The sequence below is a fragment of the Colobus angolensis genome, unplaced genomic scaffold, assembly GCF_000951035.1.
Source record: "Colobus angolensis palliatus isolate OR3802 unplaced genomic scaffold, Cang.pa_1.0 Scaffold162, whole genome shotgun sequence".
In the NCBI taxonomy this organism is placed as follows: domain Eukaryota; kingdom Metazoa; phylum Chordata; class Mammalia; order Primates; family Cercopithecidae; genus Colobus; species Colobus angolensis.
The window spans coordinates 4,662,182-4,682,305 of record NW_012114733.1 but is presented as its reverse complement, the minus strand read 5'-3'; the positions used below and the strand labels follow the sequence as shown (position 1 = coordinate 4,682,305).

Below are 20,124 nucleotides of genomic sequence, written 5' to 3'. Positions count from 1 at the left end.
AAAATTCTTTTCTTTAAGAATGTTAAATATTGGCCCCCACTCTCTTCTGGCTTGTAGAATTTCTGCCGAGAGGTCCACTGTTAGTCTGATGGTCTTCCCTTTGTGGGTAACCCAACCTTTCTTTCTGGTTACCCTTAACATTTTTTTCTTCGTTTCAACTTGGGTGAATCTGACAATTATGTGTCTTAGAGTTGCTCTTCTTGAGGAATATCTTCGTGGCTTCTCTGTATTTCCTGAATTTGAATGTTGGCCTGCCTTGCTAGGTTGGGGAAGTTCTCCTGGATAATATCCTGAAGTGTGTTTCCCAGCTTGGTTCTATTCTCCCCATCACTTTCAGATACACCAATCAGATGCAGATTTCATCTTTTCAACATAGTCCCATATTTCCAGGTGGCTTTGTTCGCTTCTTTTTACTCTTTTTTCTCTAAAGTTCTCTTCTCACTCCAGTGTTCCTTGGAAAACAGTCCTGCAATCCTTTCTAGAGGATATATGCTTGGCTACCCAATATTCTGGGATTTGAGTTACAGAACTGTTAGGCCAGAGGGTCCAAATTCAAGATGTGAGCCTTTATTTTCTATCCCTGTTTTCAGTGTGGTCCATACGCCTCTGGTGGAGGGCATAGGGGTGGGGGTGTTTTGTTTTGTTTTGTTTTTCTCCAAAGAAAAATAACCAGTTTTCTGTAGGAGTGGAGGTGGGGTATTTCTTGGCTGCTCAGTGGTGGGGAAGTGCTCTGGGAGGATCTAGTTGCTTCTTTAAGTAGGTTTTGAACCATTTCTACAACATTTAGTTTAGTCTTTCAAAGACACCTGAATTCCCAAGCCTTTCGTGTACCCTACAACTTAGATGTTTCTCAGCATTATTCCCTGCCAGTTAAGGATTTTACTCATTGGTATGCTTTCCAGCTTCTAAAATTTTCTAATGCTGCCTCCTCTCCTTTTATTTTTGTCTTTGCCGCTTTATGCTTTTTTAAACAAAAACTCTTTTCTCTTGTAGAAGTTACGGTTTTAGGAGTCCAAGAAGCTAAATATTTATATTCATCATATCTCTTTAACTGGAAGGGAATTTAAGTTTTTAATGGCCTTTTTTAATTGTCGTCATTCTGTTTGCTATCAACTTTAATATTCCTATCTGATACCTTCCATTATCAACTTTATTCAGATAATAAAGTACTAAATGTATTTGTGATCACCTGTGTCAATATATAAATAAGAATAAAAATAAACTTTTGATGAATTAGAAAAAAAATTTCTCTTTTTTTCCTATAAAGTACATATATATTTGTAATTATCTTTGGGACTTAAATGTTTAGACTGGAAATAAAAATATTAGGGCTGAAAAAGTGATTGAGTCTTTTCCAAGTACTTTAGAGTTAGTACAAAATAAATTCTCAGCATTTATTCGTATGTAATTAAAGAAATTTTTCTAATAAGTTAGGGATTCAAAAACTAATGAAAAGCAGATGGGCATTACTAAATAAGATATAGATAGAAAATACAAATTACAAGAAAACAGTACGTATGTATTACTGGTAATAGGGAAGTAACTAAATGACATTTAACAGATGTGTTAAAATATGATTATGTTAGTTCTCTGTGGAAACTCATTCAGTAGGACTAGATTATTAGAACAGAACCTCCTGAGGACTAAAAGAGCTGGAGAAAAAATATATTTTTTAATATGCTTGAAGGCCTTGGAGAGCAAACAAGACAGTAAAGAGCTGGCCAGACTAAGGGAGGCCAAAGCAACCCAGTGAGCTAAGCCCAATATTTAAGCCTGCAATGAACATGAACAAACTAGGCTATATGCAACAACACAGATAGATCTTATAGACACAGTAAGCAAAAGCAGCTAGACACAAAAGAATACATGCTATGATTCCATTTTAGGTAAAAATTAAAGGGCAAATAACGTAGGCCGTTCAAAATTAGAGTATATATGGGTGCATGTTTAAGTGATGATGATTTAAAAGAAAGAAGGAAGTGATTACCATGTAAATCTGGATATTTTTTGTTGTAGGGGTATGAGGATACAGTGATTGGGAAGGGCACTATTGGGAGACTTTTGGGTACTGATGATTCTTGGCCTGAGTAGCAATTCCACAAGTGTTTGCTTTGTGATATTAATTGAGATGTATGTTTCATTTTCATGTATTCTTTATTATAATTCATGACAGAAAAGGTTAAAAAAATTAATATTCTTCTTCTGTATAACTTGAAGAAAAAGCCAAAATTCTTATGGTGGCCTTCAAAGCCCTAAAAATCTGACCTTCTGTTACATCTCTTACCACATATACTACTTTCCTTTCACAACCCATCCACTTCACTCTGTCCACACAGGCCTCTTTGCTGGTCTTTGAGCATGCCAGAAATGCTACTACAATAGAGCTTTTACACTTGCTTTATTTCTTTGAGGACTTTCCTCAAAAGGCATCCTTACAGGGAAACATGTTGAATATTACACCCCTCCCCTGTACTCCCTCTTTACCACCATTGCTTAATTTTTTTTGTATAGTATTTTTAACCTCTAATATACAATATACTTTTTTAACTTGTCTGTCTCTTGACTCAGATGTAAAGCAAGGATACAAGTAAAGATTTTGGTGTGCTAGTATAGCCTCAGCACCTAGAGCAGTGCCTAGTGAATCGTAACCACCTAGAAAATATTTATTGTAGGATTGAATTTCAATCTAAGCAGCAGTTCAAAAAACCAATTCTCACTGCTGTCTTTACCATTTGTGACATAAAATGTCCAGTTTTATTATTAAAATTAAAAGATAAATAAAATTCCTACTAAAGCAAAGATTCCATGTTTAGATAGTAGATTATATAGCTGATTGTGGAATTAAATGAAATCTGTAGTATTCTAGTTCAAATAGTTGTGATTATATTGTATCTTTAGTGTTTACTATTGGGATCATCCAAAAATAAAGTGCTGTATTATAGTGTGCCACTTTTTGTGCTAACTGAACTAATGATTATGACATTTGCCTTGGAATTTGTCATCGAATGTCTGTGATTTGACAAATAAGAGCAAACAACTGAGCTGTATTTTTCTGTATATGGAATTAAATAGCATATATGCTTACTAATAATGTCATTTATTTATTGAATGTTTGTTGAATGGTAGGCATTGTCCTAAATAGTTTACATATGTATCTTCATTTAATCTTTGAAACACCCTAAGAGGTAAATACAGATAAGAAAACTGAAGCTTAAAAAGATCAAATAATCATTTTGAGGAGTGAAGGTAGTCCTGAGCTGTCAGGCTTCCAGAAACCATGCTATTAACCATTACATTATAAAGAAGGGAATTGTAGAGAATAGTAAGCAATTTTGCTTCTAAAGAATAAACCAAACAGAATGTACTACTTTTCACTGACTGAGAAGTTAAATACTGTGTGCTAGGTGATGAGAATAATAATAGTGAGCAAGTTAGATGCTGTTTCCGCTATCAAAGTGTTTACATTCTAACAAGAAAGTCATCTTTATTTGAGTTTGGGGATGAATTTCCATATTTTAGTGTTTTTTAAATAGATTAACTAGCACTGGACTAAGTATTTATCAGACCAATTCATGAGAAGTTTGAGGTTTTAAGGGAGACTATTTGGTAGTATTTTAAGGGAGACTATTGGGATAGTCCTGATGGGATATTTTCCTCTGCAGATGAAACCAAATAAAGCATTAGAAATTGTGTGTTTATTGAAGGAGAATTATGTTGACTACAGTAAATTTGGAGAAACACTTTTTAAGCCTTAACTATTTTTCTTTATTATAGCAGCTTCATGGAGTTTGGCCACAAGATGTTGTTGACGGAACGTGTGTAGCAGTAAATAACAAGTATCGACTAATGGCATTTGGCTGTGTGAGGTATAATTGATGTAGACTTTTGCATTTTTAAGAGTTGTTGCAAAAAATACTGTTTTTTTGTAAACATAAGATGTTCCTAACACACTTATAAACTGTGTCACGCTATCATAATTTGTCAGTCAACTTTAATATGAAATGTAAAAGTGTTTTATTAGATTGAAACAAACAAAAGTAAAGGGCAGATTTTGGATATATATATCCAAAATATATTATATATTTGTATTATATATTTGGATATATATAAATATATATATAGAAAGAGAGAGAGACAGTCTCTCTCTGTTGCCCAGACTGGAATGCAAGGACGTGATCTTGGCTCACTGCATCCTCTGCCTCCTGAGTTCAAGTGATTCTCCTGCCTTAGCGTCCTGAGTAACTGGGACTGCAGGCATGCGCCACCACAACCGGCTAATTTTTGTATTTTTAGTAGAACGGGGTTTCACTATGTTGGTCAGGCTGGTCTCAAACTCCTGACCTCGTGATCCATCCGCCTTGGCCTCCCAAAGTGCTGTGATTACAGGTGTGAGCCACTGGGCCCAGCCCAGTTTTAAAAATAGATTTAAGAGGATTTAGACTTTTTATCTCTCCCTACATCATTTTGGCAAGTTGCATTTTTCCAGGAATTGGTTTATTTCTTATACACATTCAAACTTATTGGCATAAAGTTTATAATACCCTTTTTATTTCACATTGTGAAACAAAAACTTACATACAAAGTAGTACATAATCCAAATATTCATAGTTTCATGTAATACAAATACCCATCTCTTCACAACTGGATCAGTAAATAAAACATTGCTGAACTACAGTCACAAACTGCCTCTGCTACTTCCTAGTCACAACTCTTATTCCCTCTTTGACTCACTTAGTAACCGGTCAACATTGTGAGATTCATCCATGTCATTTACCAGTAGTTGTAATCATTTTTTAAATTGGTTTATAAATAACGTTCCATTGTCTGAATATAGCATAATTTATCCACTTTGCTGTTGACATACATTTGCCTTATTTTTTGGTTTCTAAAAAAGGAGACATTCTCTTGTATAAATAGAATATCTTTATCACATGAGATCATTAATGATAAATCCCTAATAGGATCTGATACCCAGTTTATATGCAAATTAACCCAGTTGCCACCAGCTAAATTTCTTCTGTACCTCCTTTGTTCCAACCAGAATCAGTCAAGATTCATTAATTATATTTGGTTATTAATTCTCTTTAGTTACCTTTTACCTACAATAATCCTCACACCACTTTTCTTATTTTCATGGCATTGACTTTTTTTGAGTCTGAGTCAGTTCTTTATAGAATATCCTGCATCCTAGATTTGCCTCATTGTTTCCTCATGATGGCATTTAACTAGTTTATCTGACACCTGTCATGACTGACCTGGAAGTTGGTTCTTGTTGAGCAATACAGTCAAGTGATTAGAAAGCCCACACATCAGGCATGGAAAAACATTTAGAGAAAATACACAGAGACAGAAGCAGTGGCAAGTGTGCAATTCCATTTCCTGCATTTGGGGCTAGCACAAGGCTGGGTGTTAGATTCCAGAAGAAGTACTCCTCCCTAGGCTATGGGCTTGTAAGCTACATGATTCATAAGTACTAGCCCTCCCCAGGATAATGAAGGTAGACTCTTGGATTATAGCTTTTCAGCCACCTCAGTTTTCATCAGCTGTGAGACTACAAGCTCTCTTCTAGCATGCCCATGGGTTAGGGTTAAAGTTTTGTGATTCTAGCTGTGTGACATAACAAACCAGTGTCTGCTAGTCCGGGTCTGCCAACACGTATCAGGACTTAATTGCCTTGAACACTAGGTGATAGCTGGTGTCCTCAGAGTTGTGTAAGAAGCCAGCTTCCTTTTAGGATGACAGCTGGCAGCAGAACAGTATTTGAACAACCTTCCTGTTACCTAAATATTTAAAGGTATTACTAGATTCTGGTTACACATTTTGTCATGGGTGATGATATATACTTCCTATAGTATCATTTAGTAATAATGTCAAGTTGTCTCAGTATTAATGATGCTGAATTTGATCACTTACGGTGACAATAGCCATATCTCTCTTACAGAGATTTATTTGCTTTGGAGTTAGTAAGTCCTGTCTTTTTAATGAAAATATATTTTTTTGTTACATTGAGCTGGTGAGAAATGGAAGGAAAAGTACTTGAAAGAATACAGGCACTATAGAACACCTAAAAGATTGTCAGACTTTTATAAGTAGTAACTTAGCACCTGCTTCTTATATTTAAAACATGGACTCCTCACTAGCATTTTAGAGCTCAGCAACCCAGGGTTAGCAGTTGACAGTTGTCAGATGCAAAGCAAAAACAAACACCTGCTACCCACTTAGTGCTGTCTCTCAGCAGGGGATGATCTATTTGGGTAGATAGTCTGGAAAGAAATATTTTTCAGATATTTAGCTTCTGGGTATGATGGAATGACAGATCAGATTTTCCCTCCCACCTGATACAGTCAAGAAAATGGACAAAAATATGAAAGAGCTGTTTTGAATTCAAAACACGAACATAAGGTAACAAGGGATAGTGATTTCTGAAAGATGAGAAACAAAATTATCTCTCTGTAACTGCCCTTAGTTTTTATTATTTTGAGTGTTTGTAGGCTGCAGCACAGGATTGAGGAGATAGGTCCTGAGTTGAGATAAACACATGGAAATCAGAGAATCTGGGAAAACCAAGGCAGCTAGAGTTCATAATTATAGACACCAAACCAGTGGCACAAAGAGAGAGCTTCAGAGAGCTGTAGAGAGTCCCTCTTGAATATTAAACTGAGACATGGAAGATATTAGAAAAAGACTGAAATTAAACTTCTAGAGGTGAAAACCGTATGTCTGAGATAAAAAATACACTGTATGGAACTAACGACAGATGAGGCATTGCAGAAGAGAGGATTAATGAACTTGAAAAACATAGAAATTATCCAGCATGGTACACAGAAAGAAAAAAAAGAAAACAAAAACAGAGTAAGCTGTGGGACAACTTTAAGGAGCCTACTGCTGCAGGTCTTTTAGTTAATGCCAGTTCTAATCCTTGAGAAGAGGTAGGACCTGGATGGAAATGGATCAAAGCTGCTGTGAAGAAGCCATCTGATTTCTCCTTTCACAAAAAAAAGTCTGGCAGTCATAAACCGGTGTCATCTTACTATGTGCAAAAGCATTCTTAGATTAAAAAGTATCTTTAAGAACAACATTTGTTTCTTTTTCTCACTATGATAGTGTTGCATAAGTAATGTAAAGCAGGAGCCTCATTTTCAAATGCTGAATGTGCATTAAATTTTTGAACTGAGAATATACCATAAGCAGAAATGAGACTTTTCTATTATCATTGTAGTTCAATTTTGAAGTGTAGCTTAGAAGTATTATAGAGATTTTACTTTTGGCTTCAGGCCCTTCATAAATTTGACCCTTGTAAAGATGTTTTAAATTAAGTAAATATATATACCATTTACACAAAAAGCATATATATTTTAAAACTAAAATCTTTATAAATTACCATCTAACATAAGAAATAACACATCACCAGTGCTGATGAAGCCTCTTGTTTACCCGTCTTCTTTGATACTCCCCTTTCTCCACCAGAGTATCACTAATCTGAAATTTGTGTACATGAATTCTTTGTTGTATTTTTACCACAAATATATTTACTATTAATACTATATATCTACTATATATATATATCAAATATGTATGTTTATATTTGCTATGCTTTTACACACACACTTATGTGTGTGTGTATATATATATTTTATCTCTTAAATGTATATACTGCTGACCATTGAACAGCCCAGGGGTTAGAGGTACCAACCCCCCAACACATTTGAAAATTTCCGTGTAACTTTTGACTCCTCAAAGACTTTTAACTACTAATAACATACTGTTGAAACCTTACTGACAATATAGTCAATTAACACATACTTTCCCTGTTATATATACTAATATTATATATTGTATTCTTACAATAAAGTAAGCTAGAGAAAAGATTATTAAGAAAATTATAAGGAAGAAATAATGTACTTACTGTTGATTAAGTGGAAGTAGATCATCCTAAAAGTCTTCATTCTCACTGTGTTCATGTTGAGTAGGCTTGAGGAGGAGGAGGAAAAGGAAGTATGTCAGGGGTGGCAGAGGCAGAAGAAAATACATGTATAAGTGGGCCTGTGCAGTTCAGATCCATGTTGTTCAAGGGTTAATGGTATCCGCTATCCATGTGGCTAAAGTTCATTCATTTTCAGTGCTGTATGGTATAGTATTATATTGCTACATCATATGTACTATAGCCAAATAAAAGTTCATTTTTTTCCTCACGTTGCTAGATAGGCTATTTTTTTTTTTTTTTTTTTTTTTTTTTTTTGAGACCGAGTCTCACTCTGTCACCCAGGCTAGAGTGCGTGGCATGATCTCAGCTCACTGCAAGCTCTTCCTCCCGGGTTCACACCATTCTCCTGCCTCAGCCTCCCGAGTAGCTGGGACTACAGGCACCCGCCACCACGCCTGGCTAATTTTTTGTATTTTTATAGAGACGGGGTTTCACCGTGTTAGCCAGGATGATCTTGATCTCCTGACCTCGTGATCCGCCCACCTCGGCCTCCCAAAGTGCTGGGATTACAGGCATGAGCCACCGCACCCAGCCGGCTATTTCCTTTTTTAAAAATTATACACAGTAGTACAATGGACATTGTACATATCTCTAGTAAACATTAGACAATAATTTCTGGGATATATCTGGAAGTGAAATTGCTAGATTAGAATATGCCTTTGTTCAAATTTATGAGATGATTGCAACTTATTGACAAAATGATTTTGTTCTAGTTTACACTCCCACCAGCAGAACATAAGAGTTATATAATGCTTTTTCTATTTGTATTTGTCTTTTTTCACTAAAAGTTTTTTGTTGTTGTTTTCACAGTGGTTCTGTGCAGGTCTATACAATAGATAACAGCACTGGAGCCATGCTGCTATCTCATAAATTAGAGCTAACAGCAAAACAGTATCCTGGTGAGTCTTTTTAAAAAAAAAAAAAAAAACACCATTTTTAATGTACTGGTAATGCTGTGTGTAGCAGATGCTGATTTTAAGTTAAACAGTACATGTCATGCTATAGGTCAAGTATTGGGACTCTGGGTGTGTAAACTGGCTCAAGTCTGGAAATCAGTTGAGGGGCCGTGATTCTGTTTTGATAATTCAAATTAGTGTTTTGTCCATTCGACCTAGGAGTTTTCTACTTGTGTAAATTAAGTAGGAATGCAATAGGCTTCCTGTCAATTTCACTTCCAGGAACACCATGATTAATTAGCCAGTGCTGAGTTCTACACAAGTCAGACTATTTTGATTGCTGCTTTGCCTCTGCTGTCCCTTATAGTAGCTACGCCCACCTTGCCTTTGATAATTGAGTGCCACTTGCCCCTGCTGCCTTGGAATCCAGTTATTCCCATTGTATTTAAATTTTGTAGTTGAGTGACTGAAGTTCCCACTGTTAGATCTGACATACAGAGAAGTGCAATTATAGGATTCTTCAAAGATGTAGGTGCTGCCCTTACAACTCTGTTTTGCAAGGCATCAATCAAGGGTATATCTTTTGGACCCTCCCAGCTGGGATGAGTAGGTCTAAAGTGATTAATCCACTCCACCTTCTGAATCTTCCTAAGCCTTTGGATCCCTTCCTCTACATTAAACCAAGGGAGATCAGCCATTTCCAGCTCACTCACAGTGGGCCATCTTTTAATCCATATTTCAGCCATTAGAACCTTTTAACTCCTTGAGCTGCAGCTTTAAATGCATAGTCCCTACTTAGTGGGCCCAAATCAGTAAATTCACCCTGATCCAACTCTATTTTCCTTCCATCATTATCCCACACCCTTAATATCCATTCCCATGCCCCTTCTCCAGATTTCTGTTTATATAAATTAGAAAACTTGAGCAGTTCCCATAGTGCATCTCCTCATGGGTCACACTCTCAACCTCACCTCTAGAGGCCTGCCAGGACTTTATTTATAGGTCTAGAAGCAAACAGGTGTTGGGGGTGGCTCCTGAGGAGAATCAACATTATCTTGCCTGGCAACTGCCTCGGGAGGGCATCACTGTCGCCTCAGGCAGCACAGGGTTTATTTCCTCAGACAAATGTGGAAGGGCTAATGGCAGCATGGGTTCGGGAGGGGATGTTGTCACTATTGGGGATGGGGAAAGCTGTTTCTTCTGGCAAGAAAAGGTTCACCAGAGTTTACAAACTCAGTGAATGTCGCTTCATCAGGGTCCTCCCACACATCCGTTTTCCAGGTTGCAGAGTCCCATTCTTTTCCAGTCAGTGCCCTCATTTTAACAGTAGACACCTGGTGATGCAGGTGTATGCACCTTTCGTTGCAGGTCAGCCACTCAAATGATAAGAGCTTGTCTCTGTGTTTCCACAATTTTAGCTCTTTCTCTATAGGAGATAGGACTCTCTCTCAGGGCAATCTTAGCAGATTTGAGGCTCAGTGTCTGCTTCTGGGAGATAGAATCCCTGAGTTCATTTTCTTTCATCACTTTGTTCACTGAACTTAGGAGCAACCAACTAGCTCCATTATGTTCCTTGGTTCTTCACATATGGTCAAAGGTGTTATGTATAGAGTCACTAAACTCCTTGACTCTCACAAGCAATGAATCAGAAGTGCCAAATGCATTTATTTTGTATAATTCTCTAAACAGTTCATGTCAGGGACTATCAGTGTTCTCCATACTATTACAAATAGAGTCGTTAGCATTTTGGGGTCTAATGATATTAGGCAGTCAATTCCAGAAACCTCAAAACCAATGAAGGAACTCAATCCTTAATATTCTGTTCCTCTAGAACCACTCCTGCTACCAATATCTGTATTAGTAAGGGTTCTCTAGAGGGACAGAACTAATACAATAGATACATACATATTTATAAAGGGGAGTTTATTAAGTATTAACTCACATGATCACAAGGTCCCACAGTAGTCCATCTGCAGGCTGAGGAGCAAGGAGAGCCAGTCCGAGTTCCAAAACTGAAGAACTTGGAGTCTGATGTTTGAGGACAGGAAGCATCCAGCACATGAGAAATATGTAGACTGGGGGGCTAGGCCAGTCTCTATTTTCACATTTTTCTGCCTGCTTATATTCTCGCCGCTCTGGCAGCTGATTAGATTGTGCCCACCCCGATTGAGGGTGGGTCCGCCTTTCCCAGCCCACTGACTCAAATGTTAATCTCCTTTGGCAACACCCTCACAGACACATCCAGGATTGATACTTTGTATCCTTCAATTCAGTCAAGTTGACACTCAGTGTTAACCATCACAATTAGGATATTTAACTATTCATGTTGACTTGGTGTTACCCACTAATACCAGTATTTTTGCCCACCATATCTTTTACCAACTCATACCTTCTTCTTGAGACCATTTTTTGCCTGAAAAACCTCTCATACATCCTTTGGAATTTCTTTTAATGAAGTTTTTTGAAGGTAAACTCTACTTTGGCGGAGTCTGAAGTGTACTTATTTTGCCCCATGTGATTTAATTATAGTTTAACTTGGTATGCTGTTTTGGATTGGCTATGCTGTTTTGGATTGGCAGTTATTTTCTTTTTATACACTGAAGAATTTGCTCTAGTGTCATTAGATTTCCATTGCAGCTATTGGGAGGTCATCTGTCAAGTTGTCTTCTCCTTTCTGCCTTTTCACTGTGATGTGGAAGGTGAAGAAGTTTGTTTGTATTTCAAATCCTGCTTGAGACTTAGGCTTGCTGGATGAAGATTTATGTCTTTGAACTATATCTGGAAAATTCTCAACCAATCTTTCTAAATATTGTCTCTCCCCTAATCTCTTTTTCTGGAACTCAGATATATGTTATACTTTTTTCCATGTTTCTTAACCTAACTTTAAAATTTTTTTAATTTTGTTTCTCTAGATTGCATTCTAGAAATTTTTTCTCCATCTGGGTTTGCTGATCCTCTCCAGTTATGCCTAATATATTGTTTGATCTGTCCATCAAGTTTTTAATTTCAGTTATTGTATTTTTTATTATTTAAAGGCTTATTTAGCTCTTTTTCCAATCTGTATGCATCCTGCTCCTTGAGTCTTCTCCTTTATTTCATTGGCTATGAAAAGCAGTTATTTTATATTCTGTGTCTGTTAATCCCAAAATCTGAAGCCTTTCTGAGTCTGTTTCTGCCATGTCTTGATCCTTTGGGTTCTTGCTCATTTGTGTATGTATTTTAGGATTTTTGACTGAGAGCTGATTGTTTTCCTTGAAGTGTTTTTTTGTGTGTGTGTAACACTTTGAGAACTGGATAACATTTGAGTTTTTCCAGAGAGGATTTAAATGTCTTTGCTTCTGCTGGTCATTTGGGAGCACTACATCAGTCTCTAACCCTTTGCATTGTATTCTCTGTGTGAACCACATTACATTGTACAAATTACAAATCAGAGTAAGGGTTTGTGGCTTCAGATTATCAAGGGAGTGTTATTTTCCATTGAGTTCCACTGATGAAACATGAAAGTGTTCCTTGCTAATTCTTTTCCTATATGGCAGAGGTTTTTTTCTCATTCTCTCTTATACCACGGATATAGTCCATTGTAGTCCCAGCTTTACATGGGTATCTTTTGTAAGATTACCTGCCTTAGGCAAGCTGTGAGCTTTATCTCCTGTTCCTAACATGCTATGAGTCATCAGAGGTAGAAGTCAGGGTCTCCAGGGTTTGGCAGAAAAATTCAGGGAACAAGCACTTTGTCTCAGTATTTTTGGTTGTTTTGAGGATTTAAGTATTCTGTTCAACATCTTAGTTTTTTCAGTGTGGAAGTCATTCAGGGTGTCATTTGCTGTACTTCCAAAAATAGAAATTTGCTCCGTATGTTTTTTTTAATCATCCTTACTGTGTAGCCTTTTTTAAGGTCTGCATATGTTTTTTCCTAAAGACAGCTTTTACTGTAACCTTATCCCTGATTTACAGAAATTGATTTATACAAAGCCAAAGACTTTTAAGATTACACAGTTGTAAGTTAATCAAGCTAATAGTGGCTAGAAACAGCTTTCACTTCTTACAAATCACCTGTGCACTGAGTTTGTTCTGCTTAGATCAGGACAAAACTAATGGCCTTACTAATTTTAAGTAGTCCTAAATGAGCAGGATTTATTTTTTGAAGCAGTCTTGCTTTTCTGCTCATTTAGATTTGAAAATATAGACTATATATAGAAAAAAAAAAGTATTTCTGAAGCAACTATTTATTTTTAACTCTTCTCACTATTTCCTAACAGACATTTGGAATAAAACAGGAGCTGTTAAATTGATGAGATGGTCTCCTGACAATAGTGTTGTAATAGTGACCTGGGAATATGGAGGCCTTTCTTTATGGAGTGTGTTTGGAGCACAGCTGATTTGTACACTTGGAGGAGATTTTGCGTAAGTCAAAAAAGACAATTTTTAGATAAAATAACTCCATTATTTCTCACAATGCATGCATACCAAAACCTTGTGTCAGAACTTCCCTTTTTGCCTTGACTCTTACCTTAAAACAGTTTGCAAAGTTCATAATCTGTTCAGAATATATTGATTCTCTGAACACTCACTTTTTTTTATCTCATTACATAAAAATTACATACATACATTTTTATCTCATTACATAAAAATGTGTTTATTTTTTGAACCCCTATTGTATATATGACAGCATGTTAGACACAAAGCGGAATCAGACATGAGGTTCAGTTCTGATGAAATGACCACACCTTTAAAAGCTGCATGACTCTGGTAAGAAGTCACTTGGACCTCAGAAAATGTGGCTGAGAGATACATACAACTAGGTGTATTAACCCACAGTTTTGTATTTCATGCATTATTATGCATTTCTATTTTGAAGGAGCAAATCCGTTTGATTTTTTTAAAAAACACACTAAATTTTATGTGCATTATGTGTAATTGGAAGGCTGTATTATATTTGGTTTCTGTTCTGTTTCAGTTATAGATCTGATGGCACCAAAAAAGATCCCCTTAAGATCAACTCTATGGTAAGTACTTTCTATAAAAAATTGGCATGGTATTAAAAAAAAGCTTGGATTTTTCTTCCCTTTTTTCAGTCATTTTTATTTATTTAATTTTTTGAGACAGGGTCTTGTGCTGTCACCCAGGCTGGAGAGCAGTAGCAGATCATAGCTCACTGCAGCCTCTCTAAGCGATCCTCCTGCCTCAAGCTTCCAAGTAGCTGAGACTACAGGCATGCCACTATCCACACCTGGTTAATTTTTTTGATTTTTAGTAGAGATGGGGTCTTGCCATGTTGCCCAGGCTGGTCCTTTTTTCACTCATGTTGATCTGACAAAATCACAAAACTGTTTTGGTCTCAGCAGACTCTTCTTTATACAGTTCTTGCTTGATGAAAGTTGTCTTTTTTTTTAATTGGAAGGCTGCCTGGTTTTCAGTATTTCTGTTTTGTTTAGATGTGGCCAGCAAACTCTTGTCATCTCTATGATGATAATGACTGTTCAGATGAGGCCTTTTTTGTATGTGTCTTCTCATGGCCTGCTTGCTTTTAACATGAGGTGAAATGCTCATTGGGCATTTTTCCTGGAGGATATGCACTTGTGCATTACTTGAGGATATCTATATCTATATATCTATATATATGTATACAGTGCATTGAGCATATTTTTAAAACTTTACATAGATGTATGTAAAGAGAATTGTAGTCACTGTTGTAAACAATACAGGTTGAATATCCCTTAACCAAAGTGCTTGGAACCAGAAGTGTTTCAAATTTTGGAACTTTTTGGATTTTGGAATATTTGCAGATACATTTTGGGGATGGGACTCAAGTCTGAACACAGAATTTACTTATGTTTTATATATACCTTATGCACATAGAGTGAAGGTAATGTAATATATTTTTAATTTTGTGCATAAAACAAAATTTTGACTGTAGCTCATCACATGAAGTCAGGTGTGGAATTTTTTACTGTGGTGTCATATCAGCCCTCAAAAAGTTTCAGCTATTGGAGCATTTCAGATTTTTGGACTAGTGAGGCTCAACTTGTATTTTTATTTTTTACCTAGAGTTTCTGTAGAAAACAAAGAGATATAACCCCTGTCTTTACATAACAAGTTTTTCTTGCTGTAGCCCCTCTGCATACCATCCTTTTTAAATTAGTGACTGTGAGGCTTGTCGCTTCCCTTCTCTCTTGCTCAACAGAGGAAGACATTTTTCTGATCTTGAGTTTCTTGTAGAATTAAAACCACCATGGTTGCCTAAAATAGTGGTTCCCAACCTTTCACCACTGAGGACCCCTTCTGATGTCTTTGCCCACCTCCATAGTTTAAAATAAGTTTTTAGCCACACATTTTTATAAGTGCCAGTCAGCCTTCTGAATGGCATGCAACAACCAGTGTTGTCTGTCTCACTAAGTTGATATTTCAGCCACAAACTAAGAGTCTAAGCATTTTATTTAAAACTTATGCAGCTTTATCATAGGAAAACATAAAAGTTCTATTAAACTTTTGAAATTTTGCAACAATTCATGGCTACCCCTGCCCCTTTACCATTTTCTTGGCTTGAAGATTGAGAATCACTAATCTTTAAAAATACTCTCATGGAGTCTAGTTACAGAATATTAAAACTGAATGGTTCTGGAAGAATTTATTTGAAACTTCTCATTTTACAGAGGAAGAAACTTATATCCTGAGAAACCAGACAGCTTGGCCAAGGTAATATATACAAAAAGCCAAGCTATAATGAAAACTCTAGTGTCACAGCTTCCAATCCAATGTTTTTTGCTCCATACAAAACTGCATCTGTTGTAGGGGCTTCTTTGCCAGGCTTCTACTAGGTAACCTGGGGTGTCTTCTGTAAGGAATTTCTTTGTATTTGAGAGGCAGCTAAATTAAAGCAATGGAGAAGTTACAGAGCACAGTAGGTATTTTTAGGATTAAGACCCTGAAACTGGCATTAAGAATGATAGGTAATGTTTCCACTTCTGTAGATAGAGAGCAGTGATGGTGGTTTCCTCTGGAGTTAGTTAACAGGGAACTGAAGATGTGATTCTTATCTGTGTTATCACAGTTTCTCCAGCCTTCAGAAGTCATTAATAATGCTATCATTGGCTATTTCAGAATTTGAATAATTGAAACTAGAAAGGAATACAAAAGCCTTTTATTGCTCTGACTTTTTTTCTCCCTCTTCTCTCTAAGAGCTGGGGTGCAGAAGGCTATCACCTATGGGTAATCAGTGGATTTGGTTCTCAAAACACTGAAATTGAGTCTGACCTCAGGAGTGTAGTTAAACAGCCCAGCATCCTGTTATTTCAGTTTATTAAGAGTGTACTCACTGTAAACCCTTGTATGGTAAGTATATTTAAAGCTGTGATTTTTTAGTGTCTTTTATGTTAGAAGTTCAGACCCTTCTTTATGACATATGTATGGTGTATACTTCTAAAATTGGCATATTATCTTCTTTTCTATGATTCTTGTGTTTCTTTTTAATTTATATTAAATTTATACCAAAATTTTATTTCTCAATGGGTTGTGTTTCTTTGGTCTTATTTTTTCAAAAGGATCATAAGCAATTTGACAGAAAGCAATGTTTATATATTTATTTAAATAATTTGAGTAATTTAGTCTTTATCTGAATAGCATTTCCCAAAGTGTGTTCCTCCAGGCACTACTTATGAGAGATATTAGTAGCAATTCCACAGGATTTTTTAAAAGTTTTGTTTCCAGATAAGTGTCAAATAAAGGTAAAACAAAATTGTAGAGATTTATTTATTTTAGGACTCCAGAGTCTTAAATATGCTAATGTGCATCATGAAAATCCAGGAGGTGGTATATAAAAAACAGTGTTCCCTATGCTTATTTAACTGTGACTTTTTAAGAAACAGCTTGAAGAAAGTATGTCTGAGGACTTACTTTTAGAAACACCACCCCAAACACTGCCTCTTGTATTTCTATCTGAAATAGTGTATACTAATATTATTATATATTGCTAATATACAGTAATGGTGTCTGTTACGTGTTAGAAATGCATATCTTAATACCTACCATCAGTGGCTTTTTAATGGATATTTGGTACAACAAATTTTTAATTAAAATTTACAACACATCCAGAAAGAATGTGAAAATAGCCTGAATCTCAGATCCATTATTCCACTTGAAGATTAAGGATCCCCAGAAAAGAAGAGAATATTTCTCCCTCCCCTTCCCCATCCCAAATAATAATTTAAAAGCACCCTTGAGTTTTATGTCAAACCAGTATTTGGACTAAAATGGAAAGGCGATGAGGGTAGGTGCTGCTTTGTCTGATTTGAATAGTTAATGAGTCTACTCACCTTTGAGAACACTGACTTTCTAGTTGAAAACTCATAGTCACTAAGATCACTATTCTTTCTAGTTATAACAGTACATGAGATTATTGTATAGTCTTTGTCCTCTGTGAAGAAAATCAACATTGAGATATATGTACATTTCCTATAATAAAAACTAAATCGATTTAGTTTTAGTTTTCTCCTACATAATATTGAGTTGTTTTTCTTTGCTTTCTTCCTTTGCCCTTTTGTTCCTCTTTCCCTCATTTAGAGTAACCAAGAGCAGGTGTTGCTTCAGGGCGAGGACCGCTTGTACTTGAACTGTGGAGAGGCTTCACAAACCCAGAATCCTAGGAGTTCTTCAACACACTCTGAGCATAAGCCCAGTCGAGAAAAGAGCCCATTTGCAGATGGAGGTTTAGAGTCTCAGGGATTAAGCACTTTACTTGGACATCGGCATTGGCATGTTGTACAGGTAAATCTTTAATTACTGATTACAAGAGACTTATTCTTTGGTAGGATATCACCTGGAACAGACTGTTAAATATTTCATCACTGAGAATCCTTTTAACCATTTTGTCATGTCCCTCTTCTGCTTTTCTGTGTTTTTGTCCTCGTGTCTTCTCCCTCGTTTCTTTCCATTTGGCGTAGAGCGTATCCCCACCTGCTTCAAGTCCATTAATAATGTCAGGAACTGGAAGTTTGTTTTGCCTTCTCATTGAGAACTATTTATTTTACTTTCAGCCTCTTTTTTGTATAAATTTAGCTCTACGGATTTGCACAGGCAAAACAGTGTAATAATCTCACGGAAAGTGGAACATCAACTAGTACTCTGTGCAGCTGACCTTACAGTCCTAATGGTGCCATGTTGAGGTTAATCACGTTACTTTGGACCCTAGTTGCAGACTTGTGATCAGTAGAGAGCTTTATTGTTAATAATTTTATTAGCTAATCTCATTCCAAATTATTTATTCATTCTGATATCACTGTTAAATTAATAGTGTCTTACAGTAATTCTGATAAACTGACATTTAACATAGAAATCAATTCTGAATTTTGATACCAAGTAAAATTATTTTGGGGAAACCAGTAAGTTGAAGTTTCTTAAAAGAAACTTGCATACATAATTTCAGTGTCTTGAGTATTTTCTTTCCCCTTTTGATAGCAAAATATTTTAGGTACATCAAAGCCCACTCTTAGTTTCTTTCAGTCAGTTTCTATTTCCAGAATTCTTTGCCTTACTTTGACTCTGTATGTTTACCCTACTAGCCTATTTCAGCTCCCATGTTATTTTCAGTTGACTTTGAGTGAAGATAATGAGGGACAAAAAAATGGTCATGTGAAAGGTTGAAGGATTATCTCCTACATTGACATGTGGTATACACTAAAAGAAAATGTACTTAACTTACATTAATAAATTCATAGAATCAAACAGTGTACATACCATTTTATAATTAGTAACAATTTTTAAATAAAACTGCATTAGCTACTTCCTTGACTAAAATTTTCCACTGCTCCCTTCTCTCCTATAGCCATTTCTCTGCTATTTTCATTTCCCCATACTTTGAACTATTCATTCTACACTGACCTAGCATCAATGCCAGTTCTGCCTAGCCAGGTCTGTGTTACCAGAGAGCCAAGTAGAGCAGAGGATCAAAGAAGGTAGGTCTGGAACTAAAAAATCGATCAGGCAATAACAAAAATTGAATTTCCTTCCAGCTCAAAAACTCAGTGATTCTGTGATTCTTAAGCATCTATGAAGTATCCCATATAAGAGAAACATTTTAACACTGATTTTAGGACTTTGGGTACCAGCAAGATTCTACTGTTATTCTATTCTTTTGACAGCTAAAAATATTTAGACAGATGAACTTTTAAAACTTGAGTTTACCTAGTTTATCAGTTTCCTTAAAAATAACATAAATAATGCCACATTAATTGTTTTGTACTGCCAAAACAATTATAATGAGCTCATAGAATTTTTCAAGCTGGAAGGACCTTAGAGATCATAAAGTCCAACTGGATTTGATACATGTGGTAACTGAGGATCAGGGAAGTTATATGACTTGTCCAGTTCACCCAGCAGAGTAGTGGCAGACTTATCTTTATCATGACTCTATGTTAAAGTAACAATCTAATGTATTTTAAAACCGAGGTGCTGAGTATTAAATCACATAATACACTACTGACCTTGAGCTAAAACTTAGAATTTGTCCGTTTGGCAGTTTGTACTGGAGTTGCCCTATATTTTGCTGGCACTCCAGCTATGTGATTCAGTGCAGTTATGGTGGTGGTGTATAGGGCAGTATACAGTGTCTGTCTAATGCCAAACCTTTACGTTCTAGGCTTTTTAGCCATTTATCATGACTCCCTGAAGAAACATAGTTGCCTGGTTTAATTTACCCTACAATATTATCCTTTTTTCTAAGATAAGTGACCACATCCTCTGTCAAAGTTGATTTTGTTTGCATGATTTATTCTTTGTATGCTTCTTGTGTAGCTTAGATGAACTCCAACTAATTCTGCTGCCTGTTCTGTTTCTCATTTAGAATACTAGTTTTTTGTTTGTTTGTTTAAACCTGCTACCTTATACTCCTTAGCTTCCAGACTAGAAAATTCTATGTCACTTATGATTTTTCTTTAACTAAAACAAAACAAATACATACTTGTCAGAAGCAGGATTGGTAGCTGGCAGTAAAGGTGGTGCTTTTTTTTTGAGATCGAGTTTGTTCTTTGTTGCCCAGGCTGGAGTGCAGTGGCGCAGTCTTAGCTCACTGCAACCTCTGCCTCCAGGGTTCAAGCGATTCTGCTGTCTCAGCCTCCCGAGTAGCTGGAATTACAGGCACCTGCCACCACGCCCAGCTAATTTTTGTATTTTTAGTAGAGACGGGGTTTCACCATGTTGGCCAGGCTGGTCTCGAACTTCTGACCTCGTGATCCACCTGCCTTGGCCTCT

At 36.3% G+C, this 20,124-nt stretch overlaps 1 protein-coding gene across 1 annotated transcript in view; it reads left to right on the top strand.

The window, feature by feature from the left end:
* The window catches only part of LOC105508449 (RAB6A-GEF complex partner protein 1), a 114,973-nt gene that overhangs the window by 75,894 nt on the left and 18,955 nt on the right, over positions 1-20,124 (top strand). Inside the window, exons 6-11 of the mRNA XM_011937314.1 lie at positions 3,775-3,866; positions 8,795-8,883; positions 13,140-13,284; positions 13,838-13,886; positions 16,060-16,212; positions 17,440-17,643. Of these exons, the coding sequence (XP_011792704.1) occupies positions 3,775-3,866; positions 8,795-8,883; positions 13,140-13,284; positions 13,838-13,886; positions 16,060-16,212; positions 17,440-17,643 (732 nt within the window). The remainder of the gene's footprint in view (positions 1-3,774; positions 3,867-8,794; positions 8,884-13,139; positions 13,285-13,837; positions 13,887-16,059; positions 16,213-17,439; positions 17,644-20,124) is intronic.